At 51.3% G+C, this 17,713-nt stretch overlaps 1 protein-coding gene across 1 annotated transcript in view; it reads left to right on the top strand.

The window, feature by feature from the left end:
* Positions 1–17,713, top strand: part of PLA2G4E (phospholipase A2 group IVE) — a 62,153-nt gene that overhangs the window by 26,877 nt on the left and 17,563 nt on the right. Inside the window, exons 2-6 of the mRNA XM_025390531.1 lie at positions 5,641–5,713; positions 11,418–11,554; positions 13,176–13,307; positions 14,307–14,347; positions 16,828–16,870. Of these exons, the coding sequence (XP_025246316.1) occupies positions 5,641–5,713; positions 11,418–11,554; positions 13,176–13,307; positions 14,307–14,347; positions 16,828–16,870 (426 nt within the window). The remainder of the gene's footprint in view (positions 1–5,640; positions 5,714–11,417; positions 11,555–13,175; positions 13,308–14,306; positions 14,348–16,827; positions 16,871–17,713) is intronic.

The following is a 17,713-nucleotide window of genomic DNA, read 5'->3' as shown; positions in this document are numbered from 1 at the left end:
CAGACCCACCACTTCTGAACCATGGTTGTCAGACCCTTCCCCAGACCCCACTCCCACCCAGGAGCCTGACCCTGGGAGCCCTTCGGTAATTAAGTATTCTTCTGACTGATTTGTGGTAATGGCTAGATTCTTGGGGTATAGGGAGAGCTCCAATGTGGAGGCTGAGGCTTTTCCTCCTGTCTCTGCTACTGACTAGTCTAGCATGTGGCCTGGAGCAAGCTGCCAGCTGGTGCTGTACATTCACGGTGAGAGCCAGGTGGATGGAGTGAGAGCCAGGTGGATGGAGTGCATGGGTCCTGGAGACCTGCGCCCAAGTCCCAGCTCTGCCACTCCCGGACTGTGTGAGCCTGTTTGAGATGTAATCTCTCTAAACTCAGCCTTCCCCTTTGTAAAGCAGGGATAATGATGCCTTCCTTGGCGGTGGTTGGAGGGTTAGATAAGAGCATATGCCCAGCACCTAGAGCACAGCCCAGCTGAGCCTGCCAAGAGCGGAGTCATACATTTTGTTCCCCACCCCCACCCCTGCTGAAGGTCATATCTATAAAAGCAGGGGTGGGAAGGGGCAGCATTGGATTACATCATAGCCAGTCCTAAGATTGAAGGGGCTGCCTCTTTTCCACATGAGCTGGCATGGTCCCCTAGTCCCCAGTAGGTCCCCAGGGGACGGTGGAGTCCTGGCAAGATCAACCCCAGAATCCAGGCTGGGGAGGGGGCTGGGACTGTGTGTCTGCAGCCTGAGCAGCGGGGCCCTCTCTCTCCCCTGGCTTCCCAGAAAACTGCTGTCCAGCCTGTCCTCCCCGTCCCAGCTGTACTGGTTGTCAAAGTGGCTAAATATACCTCTGTATGGTTTGCTAAACAGTTCTTGCCTTGAGCTCCAAGTCCCCAAGTGCTCCCTGGTCCTTACCCCAGGGCTCTCCCAGTGCCCCCCCTGAAGGATGAATGCCTGTCCCTACTCCAGGGCTGCAGCCCAGCTGGCATGGTGCCTGATCTTGTATGCTCTTAAATACTTTGACTCTTCACCCTGATACCCAATCCCAGCCAGGTAATCCTGTTCTAGAGACGAGCTTGTCTGAGTCCTTAAAGCTTTGGCCCTTACCATAGCATGAGCAACCCTGTAAACGTGGATTCCTCGGCCTCCCTGGTTTCTGGTTCCCACACACACATCACAGACACTGTGCTTTGCTCTGTTGCATCTTTCCACTCTAGATTAATTACCTCCAGGTCATGAATTTTTGCTCATCTCTAGCAACACTGATCGAACAGATTATATCAGAAGCAAAATAGGTACATTCATTGTAACCCAAGAAGGCCATTTCTCATAGACCTGGTTCCTGGAATGATTCTGGGCCCCAGAGCTAAGTCCCATATTCCTGCTGCCTTCCTCCCGGCATGGCCCAGCTGGGATGTCTCTCGAGCCCCCTTCCCAGTCCCAATTCTGTGCTGGCAAAATGTGGTTGTCTCCTGAAAACTGGGTCTCTCCTGAAAATTCATGAGCTGGAGGGTGTGATCTGAGGCTTAAGTGGAGCAATCTGTGGCCACTGGAAAGTGGGGACCTCTCCAAGGACCTCACGGCTCTGATGTTCTCTAGGTGTTTAAAAAGAGAGGGATATCCTAGAATGTGTTGGTAGAAACAGCCAGTAAGAGTGCGGGCCATAGAAGAATTGTCAGAGTTTGGTGGTTATTTTTTAGCCTTGGGGAAGTGCTGAGTGAAAAGAAGAATCTGTCAGAAAAAATTGTTTTAAGGAGAAGAAAAGCAAGGAAGAGGAGATGAGGGCAAGCAACATTTGTCTTCCTGTTTGCCAAGTAACCAGATAATCCCAGTGGGAGAAACACAGGCTTGAGAGGTAGCATTGGATGTCTCTGATTCTAGCTGTGAGCCCGGCGTCAAAGGGCTTAGCCTCCGATTCTCCGTCTGTAAAGACGAGGCTAATAATAATTGCTTCGTGGGTGGTTGTAAGGATTAAGCAAGATAATGTACGGAGAACCCGTACACAGCACCTGTGTATGGCTGGTACGCAGCAGATGCCAGCTGTTATTGTTGCTGAGTTAGAGCAGGAAGAAATGGTCGCCTGCATTGGAAGGCACTGAGGTTAGATGATGGGAGTGAACTTGTCCTGGAAGGCAGGACACCTGGAGTGAGGTCCCGAGGGAGAGTGTGGCTACGCCTTCCCTGCCAGAGTAGATATGGAAGGAGGCAGGCTGGGCCACAGGCAGCCCCTCCTGGAGGCGGGAGAAGGGCTGTGATGGCTGAGAGAACCACGAGACCTGGGTCCAGAGCCCTGAAACACTGTGGAATATCCCTCAGGACAGACTCCTCCTGGGCTGAAGCCCCCACAGCTTGGACTCTAGTTGCCCTCTGAGAAAGTGGGCTGGTGGGCACAGGTTTTGCCAAACCGCTTGCTGGTGAGAGTTGACCCTGCCTCCTCACCGGGCCAGCCCAGGGTGCATGCTGCGCTCAGGCAGAGTGAGAAAGGAGGAGTGCACTGTGCCTTGGAGGTCTGGCCAAAGGCCATAGCCGTGTCTGCAGCACCAGAAGAGAAGCAGTGTGCATGGCTTTTGGCCCAAATCTCCGGCTCCCAACAGAATGCTGTTAGAGCAAGTTATTGACCATGAAATGTTCAACATTGCAGAGTTGACCTCACAAAATAAATCTCCAGACCTATAATTGACTGTGAGTTTGACTTTTGCCCTGATTTTGAGGCAGCTGTTGAGGAGAGGAGACCTTAAAAGGAGCTAAATAATGTGACCTTCCCAGAATTGGCATTCTGTTGCTGATCAGAATTAAACCCCAGGGGCCGAGCACGGTGGCTCACACCTACAAACCCAGCACTTTCGGAGGCTGAGGCAGGCAGAATCACCTGAGACCAGGAGTTTGAGACTAGCCTGGCCAACATGGTGAAACTTCATCTCTACTAAAAATACAAAAATTAGCCGGGCGTGGTCGTGAGTGCCTGTAGTCCAGCTACTCGAGAGGCTGATGAGTGAGAATTGCTTGCACCTGGGACGTGGAGGTTGCAGTGAGCCGAGATCCTGCCACTGCATTCCAGCCTGTGTGACAGAGTGAGGCTCTGTCTCCAAAAATAATAATAATAATAATTAAGCCCCAGGAAACCCCAGGAAAGTCTGAAAGGACCAACATCAAAAGATTGCCTAGCCTGGGCAACAGAGTGAGACCCTGTCTCAAAAAAAAAAAAAAAAAGTAAAGATAAAAAGATTGTCTCTGAGTGGTGGGATTATAGAAACTTTTTTTCTTCATACCTTGTTTCCCCTGTCCCCAATCCCAACAGTATTTAAAGAGAGAAGAATTGCATCCTCTTGAAAAGGTATAAAGCGATTCTGGCAACACGGAGTAGAACATGCAGGGTGGCGTGTCGAGGGTGCCAGTTCAGAGGCTTCTATAAACATAGACATTCGGTTGGTAGGCATTTACCAGGGGCCCAGGCAGGGAATGGATGACAACAAAGACTCATCTAAGCCCGGATAAAACCCTCAGCGAAGGGGCTTCAAGGCCTGAGATTCCAACAGGAAACGCATGAACCAAGAATAGAACCAGGACTCCTGAAGAGAACAGGCGCGAGACTGCCCCTTCAAGGGTATGCCAGCCGAGTGGAAATGCACCTCAGCTTGGCAGCCTTGGGCCCCTGGGGACCAGAAGAGGTTTCCAGAGTCCAGGAGTATGATTGATGGTGGGGAGGCTTCTGCAGCCAGCGAGAGGCCCCAGGCCTTGACAGCAACAGTCTGTGGCCAGCTTGACCTGCTCTCCCCATCAAAGCCACTGGCCGCCATTGCGTTTAACCTCTCTGTCTCCGCCTCATATTCACCCCTAACTCTCCAGCATCTAGCATAGGGCCTGGCACACAATAGGTGCTCAAAAATATACTCTAGAAGATGGTTCATTCATTCAGAGGAACAATCAGAGGGCTGGCACCCTGAGGGCAATAGAGGCAGGGAGCCCCACCAGTGAGCACGCAGGCCCTGAGCTCTGAAGACAGGCCATGGAAGAGATGCCGGCCAGGAGAGGGGTGAAACGAAAGCGGCTCCCACAGGCTTAACGCCTGGGGCCGAGTGAACAGGCAGAGGGGCACTGGGAGAGAGCTGCGGTCCCTTGGTAGGCAGGAAGGGTGATCCAGCGACACTCTGCAGCTGCAGGGTCCGGAGAAGCTGGTATGGCTGGGAAAGGTGGTTTCAGGGCCTCTGGGAGGCAGAAAGTCATGGGTCCAAGGGGGACAAAGTAGAGCAGTGGCTGCTGCAAGACTCAGAGTGCTGGGGCAGCTCGGGAGGGGCGCAGGGCCTTAAGGAACCACAGCCACTGCTCCGGACACTGTGGCCCGGGGAGGGCTCTGGGTGTTCCTTGAGGACATGGGCTTGAGATGATGGCAGAGCCCCCAGGAGGTGATCAGAACTAGAAGAGGGGTGGGACGGCAGGAGGAGCCATCAGCACTGAGGGGGCAGCGCTGGGGGTGTTGCTGCACCCCAGTTGTTAGGACAAGGTGCTAGGGGAGGGGGACACCTCGAGGCTCTGGTCCCCTGGGGTTATCGTGACCCGCAGAGGCGTCGGACAGGAGCCAGTCATCAAACCAAGGACTACTTGAGCTTTTGCCATCAGGAAAGAGAGGTCACCGCAGACCAGCCAAGACTCCACAAGGACCTCTTGTGAGAAATGGTGGAGTGGTGAGAGGCAGACGTTTCCTGGGAAGGGAAAATAGAGTAACCAGAAGGACTTGCAGGAGGATACCCTGGGGAAGAGGCCCAAAGGGCAAGGGAGATGCAAGGTCTGGGCTGGAGCTAAATAAGTACCAGTGGGGGTGAGCCCCTGGCACGTGGTCTCCCAGTGAGTAGATGTGACCGTGCGTGATCAGTGTCTGTCAGCCCCCCTTCCCACAGCCACGCTGTGCCTGCCTCCCAAGCAGGCTGCCATCTGGCCTGGGCAAGGGCAAATATCTGCACATGGGACAGTAGGAGGAAAGTGCTAATAAGCAGTGAAGAAAGGAGAGGGGGACACCTCAGGACTCCCTTGCCGTGGGCACTCACTCTGTGCATGGGGCTGGGACATTCATTCATTCACTTAATGAACATGTATTGAGCACCTTCTAAAAATGAGCATGCTGTAGGTACTGGAGGTACAAAGATGAAAAACCAGTTAGGGTCCCAGGCTCTCTGGAGCTTCCAGGACCTTCCAGGCTGAAGAACAGACAGAAACCCCGGCAAGCAATGACAAAACAGCGTGGGGAGCCTGGCAAGGTGGCTCATGCCTGTAATCCCAGCACTTTGGGAAGCTGAGGTGGGTGGATCACCTGACATCAGGAGTTCAAGACCAGCCTGGACAATATGGTAAAACCTCCTCTCTACTAAAACTACAAAAAATTAGCTGGGTGTCTGGCAGGCATCTGTACCTCAGCTACACGGGGGGCTGAGGCAGGAGAATCGCTGGAACCTGGGAGGCAGAGGTTGCAGTGAGCCGAGATCGTGCCATGGCACTCTAGCCTGGGCAACAAGAGTGAAACTCTGTCTCAAACAAAAGAAAACCAGCCTGGGGGTTGCTGTAATGCAAGTGGGGAGGCACAGAGGGAAAGTCTCCCCCTGGGCAATGGCCTTGGGGTGATGCTTGAAGACTGAGTCCTCTGTCCTCTCCTTCCACAGGAGGGGCCGTCTCCATGCCACCTGTTGACAGTGCGGGTCATCCGGATGAAAAATGTCCGGCAGGCTGATATGTGTAAGTATCCACTTCGTTTCTCTCTTTGTCCTCTGCTGACAGGGTCTGGATGGAAGAGGCCCTGGCTGGAGAAATGGTCAGGTGGATCCGTGTGTGTGTGTGTGCGCTCGTGCATGGTGTGTAAGTGTATGTGTGTGCATGCATGTGCATGCATGTGTATTCTGTACTCAAGTTGTAGTTCAGACTTCGGGGTTTCTGTCACTCTTCCAGGCCCCTCATTCATGCTCTTCCCTCGGCACTACCCAAGAGCTCTGTTTGCCCACTGTGTCCTCCCCACTCTCTCTTCCTGGAATCGATTTCCAAGAGCACCAGCTCTGCCCACACAGAGCACTCCTTGCTCCTTCTTTCGTTTAGGGCCTGTTGGGCTGAAGTGGAAGGGGAGGTGCTTAGGCATCATGGAACCAGCTGCCAGGTGACTCCCAGAGCCCCTTCTCAAGACAGAGATCTGAAACAGGGCTCTGGGGGCCATGCCAGAGCCCACAGCACCCAGTTCTACAGTTCAGCCCGTGGATGTGGCTTGACTTAGCAGGGCTGTTTGTGCAGTGCTGGTTCCTGGCAGCCCCAGCCTCCTGCTTCATCCCAGAGCCTGCTGCATTTCCAGGCCACAGGGGTCAATGGAGGCATCTCAGTGGGCAGAATCCTCCCCACCCCTGTCTTTGGGTGGCATTTTAAGACATCATGAGAACCAAAAGCCCCTCCCCACACTGCCCACCCCTGGCCCCATCCAGAGAGGAAGTTGGCCCCCATGGGGGAAAAAGCTCTATGTCCAGGCCCCACAGGTGGGGAGCATCCCTGCTCACCAGTAACCACACAGGAATGACTCAAGGGCCGCAGGGATCCCCAAAGGCCAGGGAGGGCCTGAGAGGGGCAGAGAAGACACGGAGCCCTGAGATTGAGCGTACATTTTAACAAGAGGAGCTATCTATGTCCAGAGCAGTTATAGAACAAATAGGAGACAGCATTTCCGTCTTGTCACCAGGGAGTTTAGAGGCAGAGGAGAACGCTGAGAGCCAGGAGTGGCCAAGAAAAGCTGCACAGAAAGCCTGGGGTCAGAGAGGGGCAGGGCCTGAGCATCTAGAGGCCTTGGGAGTCCTACCTTGGGGAGAGGCTGTCCTGAGGGAGGGAGCCACACCCTCTAAGCACCTGCCTGGTTGACCTGTGGCCAGACATCCACACACTACCTGATGCTCCCAACAACTTGACTGGAGGCCCATTTTGCAATGAGAGGTTAACGATTGCCTAAGAGGGAAGTAGGGTCTGATCCCAGGTCTGGAGAGTGTGGGAAGAGAGGAGGCAAGCCAGGTGTGGAGAACCAGGAAGTGAGGCAGAGGAGGGATTGGATGCCTTCAAAGTGTTGGGGTGCCTGAGGTCTTGAGGAAGAGATTGCATGACTTCCTGAGGGCTTGTATGCAGCTTGTGCTAGAGTACAGGTGCGGAGAGTCTGGGAACTTGTAGGAAGCTGTCACTCCAATGGAGGGCTAAGTGTGAATGGGTGAGTGTGGGAGGGCCCTGAGCCCCAGAGACAGCAGAGACCAAGCAGGATTCCAGACACAGACCCAAGCTTCTTGGGGTCTTTCCCAGCCCATCGGTGAACAATCTGAGGAGCCAGGGAATGTCCTCTGGGTCCGAGACGTGGCCACTTCTCTTGCCTTTCTTGTCCATACTTCGGTGGCCAATCGGACACCTTCCCACTCTTGGGCAGAGTTCACCCTCCTCCTTGGGACAGTCCAGCTCCCACATATCCACAGCAGTGCTTACCTTCCTCCAACTCCTTCTGCTTTTTCTTTTTTTTTAAATTTTATTTTATTTTATTTTATTTTATTTTATTTTGAGACAGAGTCTCACTCTGTTGCCCAGGCTGGAGTGCAGTGGCTCAATCTCATCTCACTGCAGCCTTGACCTCCTGGGCTCAGGTGATCCTCCCACCTCAGCCTGCCAAGTAGCTAGGACTACAGGCATGTACCACCGCAACTGGCTAACTTTAAAAAAATTTTTTTTTTGTGGAGATAGGGTTTCACCATGTTGTCCAAGCTGGTTTCAAACTTCTGGGCTCAAGTGATCCTCTGTCTCAGCCTCCCAAAATGCTGGGATTACAGGCGTGAGCCACTACACCCAGCCCTCCAACTTCTTTTGAGATGTATCTGTCCCAGCCCCTCCAGTCACCCGGCTTCATGTCCCCATCTGCATGCCTGCACCTGCATGCCCAGACCGCCTATTGTCCAGGGCCCTTTCTTCTGTCTTCTTCCTGCCACACCTGCCACTCAGCAGGTGATGGGGTGTGAGGAAGGGCAGGCAGCTAGAGAAACAGGCTGTGGTCTGGCTCTACAAGCCTCCTCCTCCCTTCCCTACATGCTCATCGGGCAGGCAGGCTGCCTTTGGGCGATACCTGGTCCTCTTTGGAAACCCCCTTGTTGCTTACGTTTTCCTCATTTCCCCTGAGGAACAAGGCAGAAGGCACATGTGGCATCTCAGGGTGCCAGCCCCGGTCATGTCCGGTCTGGATTCCACAGTTGCTGCAGGCTGGGCTGTGTTGCTACCTTGCCTGGGTTAGATTAAGACTATCCTGAAGTCTTTTAGGTCCTGGGTTACTCTTGTCCCCAATTTTTCCCTTCTAGTTTGAATCCAAAATAAACAGCACTTCCATTTAGTCTTGTAACTTGTGCCTGAGTTTCCTAAAATTTCGAAGAGGCCGAATGGCAGTGAATACTCAGATTCAGGGCTGACTCCTTCTCGATAACCGAAAGAGCCCTGGGCCAGGACGGAGGGACAATCAGGCCTGGAAACCTCCCACTGGTCAGGAGTTTTTGTTTCTCTCGGGAAAACAAATTAAAACCCAAACCAGCACCCCAAGGGATATCAGACAGGTGTCTCCAGAGGTATTAGAGAGACAAAGTTCTGAACATCTATAGAGATGATTGAGTCATCTCTGCCACCCACATTCCAGGAAAGGAGACATGTCATTCAGATGACCAAGCCCTCTGTCACTCCACTAGGGACAAGGATTAGAACCTATCTGTGCCTAAGAAATCCCCATAGTCCATGAAATTCTCAGAACCAGGTCACAGTTGCCTAACCATTTATTGCTGGGGGTGGGCAGGGGAAGCAACTCTCTGCAAAAGAACTGAAAAAGTAGTGCTTGGAATGTGGGTGTCTGATCAATATTGTCTCTGCCAGGAATATTTCTTTATCTTAACTAGACATTTAAGCCTTTGGCCAAAAATACTGAGTTTTTATTTAATGGGCTTCATGGGAGAATTTTAGGCATGGACTAATGATAGGAAAACAATTTTAGAGGGAAGGGACTCTTACAGGGTCCATTAAATTGTGCGTGCGAAGCGCGTTACAGAGCCAGTAGGTGTAGAGCTGGCCGGTCCCTGCCTGCGGGCTGCCAGCATACAGGAGACATACCTGAGGGGTGTGGTCCAGGCCCGGGAGGAGGGGCCAGTGTTCTGGAAAAGCTAAGGGAGGGGTTCAAGAGGGCTGAGCAGGTCCCCGGTGAGTCTCCCTACCAGCAGAGCAATGAGACACGCTGACCTCTTACCTGTATCTGCGGTGACGTATCTGTACCTGTATCCTGTGGCCACGTGTATGGAGACAGCTGAGTCTATCTGTTGTTGCAATGCAGCATAGGGGTGCTCCCCAGGGGAGGAACAGAGGACCCTGGGCTCAGGGGTACCTGGCCCAGACTTGGGTGCTCAGGGAAAGCTTCCAGAGGAGGTTCCTTCTGAAGCCCCAAGGGGCTAGCCAGGAGAAGAGTAGGTGAAAGTGGAAGAGTGTTCTGGGCAGAGGGAGCTACATGTACAAAGGCACTTTTGAATACAAGTGACTGTGTTTGGCTGGAGTCTGAAGTGTGAGTGCATGTGTGTAAGTTTGAGTGCATGCGTACACGTGTAAATGTGTGTGAATACGTGTGTGCACACGTACACATGCTCACACACAGAGGGGTGGGGTGGAGTATTAGGGAGGGTGGAGAGATGAGGCTGAGGTTGGGGAAGTGAGCAGCACAGCCACTTTGAGTGGCTGGGACTCCTTCCTGAGGGCAGAAGGGAGCCCCTGGAGGATCTTAAAGTGGGGAGTGGCACAGTCATATCTAAAAGACTCCCTGTGGCTTCTCTGTGGAGAAAATATCAGAGTAGGGCAAGACAGGAGATGGGAAGCCCATTTGGGAAGTGGCCCCAGAAATTATGGTGGTCTACACCAGGGCAGTGGCAGGACAGATGACAAGTTGGGGGGCCCGAGAGAGACAAAGGGTTAAATCAACTGAATGTGAGAGTCAAGGATGACACTGGTTTCTGGCCTGGACACATGAGTGATAGTAAGGAAGAGCAGGTAGAGCATAGAGGGGAAGAGTAGGGTGATGAGGTCATCATTTTCTTTTGATTCCGTTGGGTTTCAGTCATTCTTTTTGTCTGGATTAAGTGATTATCATGACATCTAAAGGGTAGTGTTATCTCACCTTTCTTCAATAGGAGGAGGGCTGTGAATTCCAATTCACTGAATGATGAGGCCTCAAAGATCAACCAGACTTCAGGGATGAAATCAGAAGCTAGGAACGCCTGTGATTTAGATCAGGGCTCTTGATTCTGATAAACCTTTCAGTGTGGTGATGATGTAGGGCGAAGAAAGCCCTGGCTCCACTCTCATCAGTGACTATTAATAATTAAAAACTAGTTTGAATCAGTCCTACCAGTGTAGAACTCCCATCCTCCCACCAGCTTTACTGTCGAGAGGATTCTCTGACGCTGGAAACTGTGTTGGCTTTCACCATTTCCTATGTATCTGGTGTATACCCTGGGACTCACCCTCACTGACTGCCAGGAGAGTGACAAGGGCAGTCATGGCCCCTCTGCCTCCCTCCTCCCAGGTAGAATAGAGCAGGGAGCCAGCCTGGACTGCTATTTTCACCCTATCCCTTCTGCTGCTCCAGGTGGAAGACTTAGGAGACCTTCTGTCATTTTGGGAGGGCTTGTTGGAGTCAAAGTCTCTGTTCCTTCTCCAGAGCATATCCAGCAACATCACCCTTGGGTTGTTCATTTAGAATGAAAAAGAAGTACGTGGCCACAGAGGGGAGGGTTTCTTGGGCCATAACCTCACGCTGTAGATCAGGGTAGGTATGAAGAGCCTGGCTGGATGCAGTGGAGGCATTAAGCCATATGGAGATGGGAGTTCCTGCTCCTCGATCTTGCTGAATAGCTAGTTTCACTCAAGCCCTTGCCCACTGGGGCCCTTCTTCTTGACCGACTCATGAAAGACTGTTCCTTCTCAACCTCACTTCTCCGCAGCCCAGAGGGAGCGCTTGGCCCTACTTTGGTTTTCCTGGTCCCTGGGCTAAGACAAGAAGTAATCCAGACCCTTGGGGGCTGGTCTTCCAGATCTTACCTTGGCAGAGGGAAAACTGTGTGACCATACCTTGTCCCAAACCAGCAGGTGTTTGCTCAGAGACAAGGGTGCTTCTAATAAGAGCCGGAGGCCATCTGTGTCTATGAGAATGGCCAGTGGGACTGGGTCGCTCTCTGTGAGATCCATAGCCTGCAGTCTGTGACTTCTTGGGGATCTGGGTCTCTGGAAAGTTAGACCCATGAGTGAGGAGAGGAACTGGAGCTGCGATGGGGCCTGGCTCTAGAAGAGGCTTGCCTGAAGCTCCCTTTTGACTCCACATGTTCTCTCTGAACCTGGATTGGTTCCATTTATCTTTCTTGGACAGTGAGCCAGACGGACTGTTTTGTGAGCCTCTGGCTGCCCACCGCCTCTCAGAAGAAGCTGAGGACAAGGACCATCTCCAACTGCCCAAACCCAGAGTGGAATGAAAGCTTCAATTTCCAGATCCAGAGCCAAGTGAAGGTGAGACATGGAGGACTGCACCTGTCTGCCCTGTCTGCATTTCTACTCCCCTCTCGCCCACTTGTCCTTCTCTTTGCCTCTGTGTTCTTATGCCTCTTTGTTTCTCTTTCTGTCTACTTCTTGTCCTACAAACCTGTCTTCCCACTTATCTACCACTTCCTTCTGCCTGTCTCATGTTTGCCCCTCTCTGAGTCTATTTATCTTTCTAGCTTTTTCTCCTGGTCTCTGTTGTCCTAATTGTTGCTGAAACTAGGTGTCTCTTAATCCAAAACTTTGTGTTTCCAGAGTCTTCTCCAAGCAGGGGAATACACAGAGTGGAAGAACCATTCTATTCACTAGGTCTGAGGCCAGTCTAATTCCAGCCAGAGGGTTCTCTGCCTCTTAAATTATTTTCATATTGCTTTATTATTTCCATTTCTTTGGGTGTGTATTCTTTTATTTGTTGAGTTGTTTCACAGGATTGATCTTCAGATATATGATGACTCTAAGTTGAGTTCACATCTCCCATGGGATAATTATCCTTTGAGCATCCTGAGTTGTGACAGCCTCAGAAGAGATCCCTTAAGACAAATTTGGCCTCATCATAGTGGCATCAGCCCCAGTATGGAGGTGCTTGAGGCTTGACAGCTCCACCTTACTGCCTCCATGTTTTAGGGATACTTACTTATTTTTGTTACGTGATGTATCCTTTTTGTTTTTAAGAAGGGCTTTATACTTACTATTTTGTAAATATCTTTTCTATCATACATGTGAGTTTGGTAAGGGAGGAGGATTTGGATGTGGGTTCAGTCTGCCATCTTGAAATCAGAATTTGAGCTTCCTTTGGATTGTGGAGCTGCTGGGTTGGTTCTGGGATATACTTGGGTTTCTAGTAATTACAAGATCAAAAATCACACCCAGTTGGGAACCTCCAGAACCACCTTATGTCCACTAGATGTATTTAAGAGGCAGCCTCAACCCGCCTCTCCCAGGATCCTTGGATCAAGAGGCCTTGGAGATTAGTCCATGTCACCTGAGAACATTGACCTCAGAGTTCAGCCAGATGACAGGGTAGCTGCTTTGGGACCATCCATGAGACCTTACCAGGGGCTGATGAGTCAAAGGATAGAGTTCACATACCTCACCCCAACCCCACCAATTATCAGAATCCCTACAAGCTTTGCCACATCACTCCCTGGAGTGGTAGATGTTAGCTTCCCCGATCTGGATTTTCTAGCACAAAGGGGCTGTCTTCAGCGCCCAGGGGCCCAGTGCTGGCCACATTCTATATCTTGGCAGGGGTCTTGCTTGCTCTTTCCCATCCATCCTTCCCCTCAGGTGAAATGAAATCCTTCCATACTTCACAGGTCTCTGCCAAGCTTATAAAAGAGGCAAAATTCTCTACTAGGAGAGAGAGAGCAGAAGCCCAAGAAGGCTTCAGGGAGTTGAAAAGGAGGGAATAGACACTTCACTTCCTTAATTCATTTCCCTACAAATGTCTCTCACGTCTAAGCAGGGACTTCTGGGCTGTCTCCCATCCCCCAGACCTACCTCCTTGCTAGGACAGAGGTCAGGCCCCTTGTTCTGGGAAGGGGTCAATGCAACCATGGTAACCAGACTGGCATCCTTCCTTCTCCCCTAGAACGTGCTAGAGTTGAGTGTCTGTGATGAAGACACAGTGACACCAGATGACCATCTCCTGACAGTTCTCTATGACCTCACCAAGCTCTGTTTCCGAAAGAAAACCCATGTGAAGTTTCCACTCAACCCGCAGGTCGGTGCAGGGGTCCGGGGCCTCAGACTCCGGCCTCATAAAAACCTCAGAGCTGGTGCTGATTCCCACGGGTCTTCTCTGTGTACACAGTCAAGTTGAGAAAAGATGGCGCTGCTGGTTTAAATCCCAGCACTGTCACTCACTATGTGATGCTGTAAAAATAACTTCCTAAGTTTCTGTTTCCTCATCTACAAAATGGTGATCCTAATACCTACCACAGAAGGTTGTTGTGGGACTTAAATGGGAAACCATAATTCAGGCAACTAGCAATGTTCACAGAACACAGTGCAGATGCAGTAAGCCTTGGTTCCCTTCCCTCCTTTTCTTCCCTCAGAGTCCCGTTGCTGGGATGGCCCCAGGAACAGAGGACAGATGAGGGTAAAGGCGGGCGAATCTGCAGATCAGAGACAGCCAGAGCTGGAGCCCCCAGGATGCTGTCCATTCAATCATTCAACCAGCACTTGAGTGCCTGCGAGGGGCCGGCACTGTTCCAGGCACTGGGTCCCCTCGGGAACTAGCATCCCTGCCCTCATCTAGCTTACATTCCGGTGGGGAGAGTAAGGCCCAGTGAGGCCCTGGCTTGCCTCCAGTTACACAGCAAGAGGTGTGAGGGACTCAGTGAAGGAAGGAATGGGCTTTCTGAAGGCGTATCTCAGCGCTCCCTTGCCACAGGCACTGAGCCCCTTGGGAAGGCAGAAAAGCAGTGGGAAGCCAGGGAAGTGACAAAAAGGAGATGTTCTGGGGCAGAGGAATGCACATGCTGGGGCTGGGGTTCAGCTCCATACCTCGACCTCCCCTGGGCTGTCAGTGATGCTCCTGATGTCAAAGACTTGGGGACAGAGATTGGCAGAGGAGACCACAAGTGCACTCCATGGCAGCAGGCAGCCGTGGGGGAAGGACAGAGGCAGGTCCACAGGGTCTCTCCGGGAGGCAAAGGGTTCTGGTCAGCAGAGATGTGCAGACGCCACTCACAGCCGCCTTCTCTCCCTCCCCTACCAGGGCCTGGAAGAGCTGGAGGTGGAGTTCCTGCTGGAGGAGAGGTGAGTAGGCCCGGGCCCTGGGGCCCACCAAGGTCCTGGCCATCAAGTGGCTTCTGGGAATGAGCATTTCAGAGTCAGGTCAGCCTTTATGCTGCCCCTCCCTCTTCCAGTATCACTCCTGGCACTAACCCTGACTCTTCACGGTGCATCAGAATCGCCTGTGAGCTTCTCCATAGCGTAGGAGCCTGGGCCCCACCGCACTTACCCAGTTCTCCTGCCCTCAGCATTACTTTAAGGATCTAGTACTCTGGCCAGATAGCCTGCCAGGCCCCCTGCATTCCCAAGGGTGGCTTCTGGGAAGATTTCCTGCCACCATGGCGATGGGGGCCTTGTTGAGGCCCAGCTGAGAAAGAGGTCAGAGCCCAGGGGTCTCCTCCTTGACCAGAACTGTTAGAACAAACACCCCAAACCCTGGCCACAAGCAGAGGCCACCCGCTCTGCAGCCAACTCTGGAACCACGTCAGTGGGAGGCTCAGGCCCATGTTGCAGGGTTCTTTCCAATCTTCTTTCTTGCCTGTTTGCCTTCCTTCCTCCCTCTCTCCCTCCCTTTCACCCTTCCTCTCTCCCTCCCTCCTTCCCTCCCCCCTTTCTTTCTTTCTTTCTTTCTTTCTTTCCTTCTTTCTTTCTTTCTTTCTTTCTTTCTTTCTTTCTTTCTTTCTTTCTTTCTTTCTTTCTCTTTCTCTCTCTCTCTCTCTCTTTCTTTCTTTCTTTCTTTCTTTCTTTCTTTCTTTCTTTCTCTCTCTCTCTCTCTCTCTCTCTCTTTCTCTCTTTCTTTCTTTCTTTCTTTTCACTCTGTCATCCAGCTGGAGTACAGTGGCACGATCTCAGCTTACTGCAACTTCCACCTCCTAGATTCAAGTGATTCTCCTCCCTCAACCTCCCAAGCAGCTGTAATTACAGGCATGCACCACCATACCACGCTAATTTTTGTATTTTTAGTACAGATGGGGTTTCACTATGTTGGTCTTGAACTCCTGACCGCCTTGGCCTCCCAAAGTGCTGGTATTACAGGTGTGAGCCACTGTGCCCAGCCCCAATCATTTTCAATTAGGAAAATGACCCAGGATCCTGGAGATATGACTGTGCTGAGAAGTCAGAGAACTGGAGGTCTGGACGGAGAGAACAAAGAGGGAAGGAAGGAAGGAAGGAAGGAAGGAAGGAAGGAAGGAAGGAAGGAAGGAAGGAAGGAAGGAAGGAAGGAGGGAAGGAAGGAAGGAGGGAAGGAGGGAGGGAAGGAGGGAGGGAAGGAGGGAGGGAAGGAGGGAGGGAGGGAAGGAAGGAAGGAAGGAAGGAAGGAAAGAAGGAAGGAAGGAAGGAAGGAAGGAAAAAATCCCACCTCAGGCCAGGCAGAGTGCCCTGTAACTGGGCACTCTTCCTTCTTCTTCACCTGGCAGGGCTGGGCCCCCCATACTTGTGATGAGTCCAGGCACAGAAGGAGGATGACAGGTGGGAGACAGGACAACAGCGTTCATCAGCTGCCACTCAGAGAATCCTCTGCCTAGGGGATCTTCAAACTATGTGAGGGAACTTACTTCCCATCAACAACTGATTGGCAAATTAAGATCAACTTTATGTATTTCATATTGAAGAAAATCGAAGCTCTCCCCTCCAATTCTTGATTTGACAGGATTTTTAGAGGGCGGAGAAAGCTCCTGGGTTGAATTAGAAAGTGGCTTCCAAAATGAAACGTGGCACACTTGGTAATAAGAGTTGATCTGGTGAAACCCTGTCTCTACTAAAATGCAAAACACTAGCTGGGCATGGTGACACGCACCTGTAATCCCAGCTACTCAGGAGGCTAAGGCAGGAGAATTGCTTGAACCCAGGAGGTAGAGGTTGCAGTGAGCCCAGACCGCGCCATTGCACTCCAGCCTGGGCAACAGAGTGAGACTCCTTCTCAACAACAACAAAAAAGTTGATCTGGAGACACAGTCACCTTGGGCTTAATTTTGACAAGGGATGCTGTGGACCCTGCCAGGCTAATTGAAATCTTGGAGGCTTATGTTCTCAACTTTATAACACAAGGGCAATTAACATTCACCCTCTCGGCTAGGTCAGACTGTTAAATGCATAAGTTCGATAAAGCACAGAATGGAGAATGGATCATTTTTGCTACGGAAACTGTTGTGTCTGCTCTAGCTGGCAGGTTGCAGCCATTTCTTGCAACCTATTTATTCTTCTAACCCCATGCATTTGCATCTGGTTGGACATAAAAAACAGTTATCCTTAAAAACAAAACTTGAACTCTCCTACTCTTCTAACCTATAAATCTATTTTTTTCTTGGACATTCTGTTTCAAATGTATGCCAATTTCCTCCCTGACAACCTGTAAGGCTAAGGTTTCTGAAGCTAATATTTTTTATGAGAACAAAGAAGGCTCTGATATTCTGTTATTGACCCTATTCATTCCCTTTGTCACTGTTAGAAGAAACCAGTCAAGAATGCTAGAATTGACCAGGAGTTCTCCTTTTGTTTTTCAGTCCCTCTCCACCTGAGACCCTCGTCACCAATGGCGTGCTGGTGGTAATTGTCTTCCTGGGTTCCTGTCGCTCCAGAGGCCACAGCTGGCTGCTGCTCTCAGGGGAACAGGACCAGGGGAGAAAACACTGGGCCCAGCTTGGTCTCTGTCCTATCCTGACCTCTGCAGGAGTTAGACTAATCGAGGCCAGCCAAATGGGGCACAGGCAGCACTGGGGCATGAGCTGGGGCTTCTGTACAGAGGGAAGAGGTAGCTGGGACATCACGCTGGTCTGGCACTCCATATCCCAAAAGTGACCCTTCCCCTTAAGAACCTCCCCAATAAAAGAACCCACTAAGTGCAGCCTCCTCTCAGACTCAGTCTTGGTCCTGTACCTCACGACTCCAGTCATTCTACAAGCACAATTTACCTTTTTTTTTTTTTCTTTTTTTTGAGACAAGGTCTCACTCTGTCACCCAGGGCTGAAATGCAGTGCTGCGAACTCAGATCACCGCAACCTCTGCCTCCTGGGCTCAAGCACACTGCCATGCCCAGCTATTATTTTGTATTTTGTATTTTGTATTTTTATTTTGTAGAGACGGCGTTTTGACATGTTGCCCAGGCTGGTTTCAAACTCCTGAGCTCAAGCGATCTGCCCGCCTCAGCCTCCCAAAGTGCTGGGATTACAGGTGTGAGCTACCATGCCTGGCCTACAAGCACAATTTCTGTATTAAAAATTGTTTCATAGCCAGTCACGGTGGCTCATGTCTATAATCCCAGTACTTTGAGAGGCCGAGGTGGGGGGATCACTTGAGCCCAGGAGTTCAGAACAAGTCTGAGTAACATAGTGAGACTCTATCCCTATAAAAAAATACAAAAATTAGCCAGGCATGGTAACATGTGTCTAT

The sequence above is a fragment of the Theropithecus gelada genome, chromosome 7a (assembly GCF_003255815.1).
Source record: "Theropithecus gelada isolate Dixy chromosome 7a, Tgel_1.0, whole genome shotgun sequence".
Lineage (NCBI taxonomy): Eukaryota > Metazoa > Chordata > Mammalia > Primates > Cercopithecidae > Theropithecus > Theropithecus gelada.
Note: the sequence above shows the minus strand (reverse complement) of the source record. Positions and strands in the feature narration are given on the sequence as shown.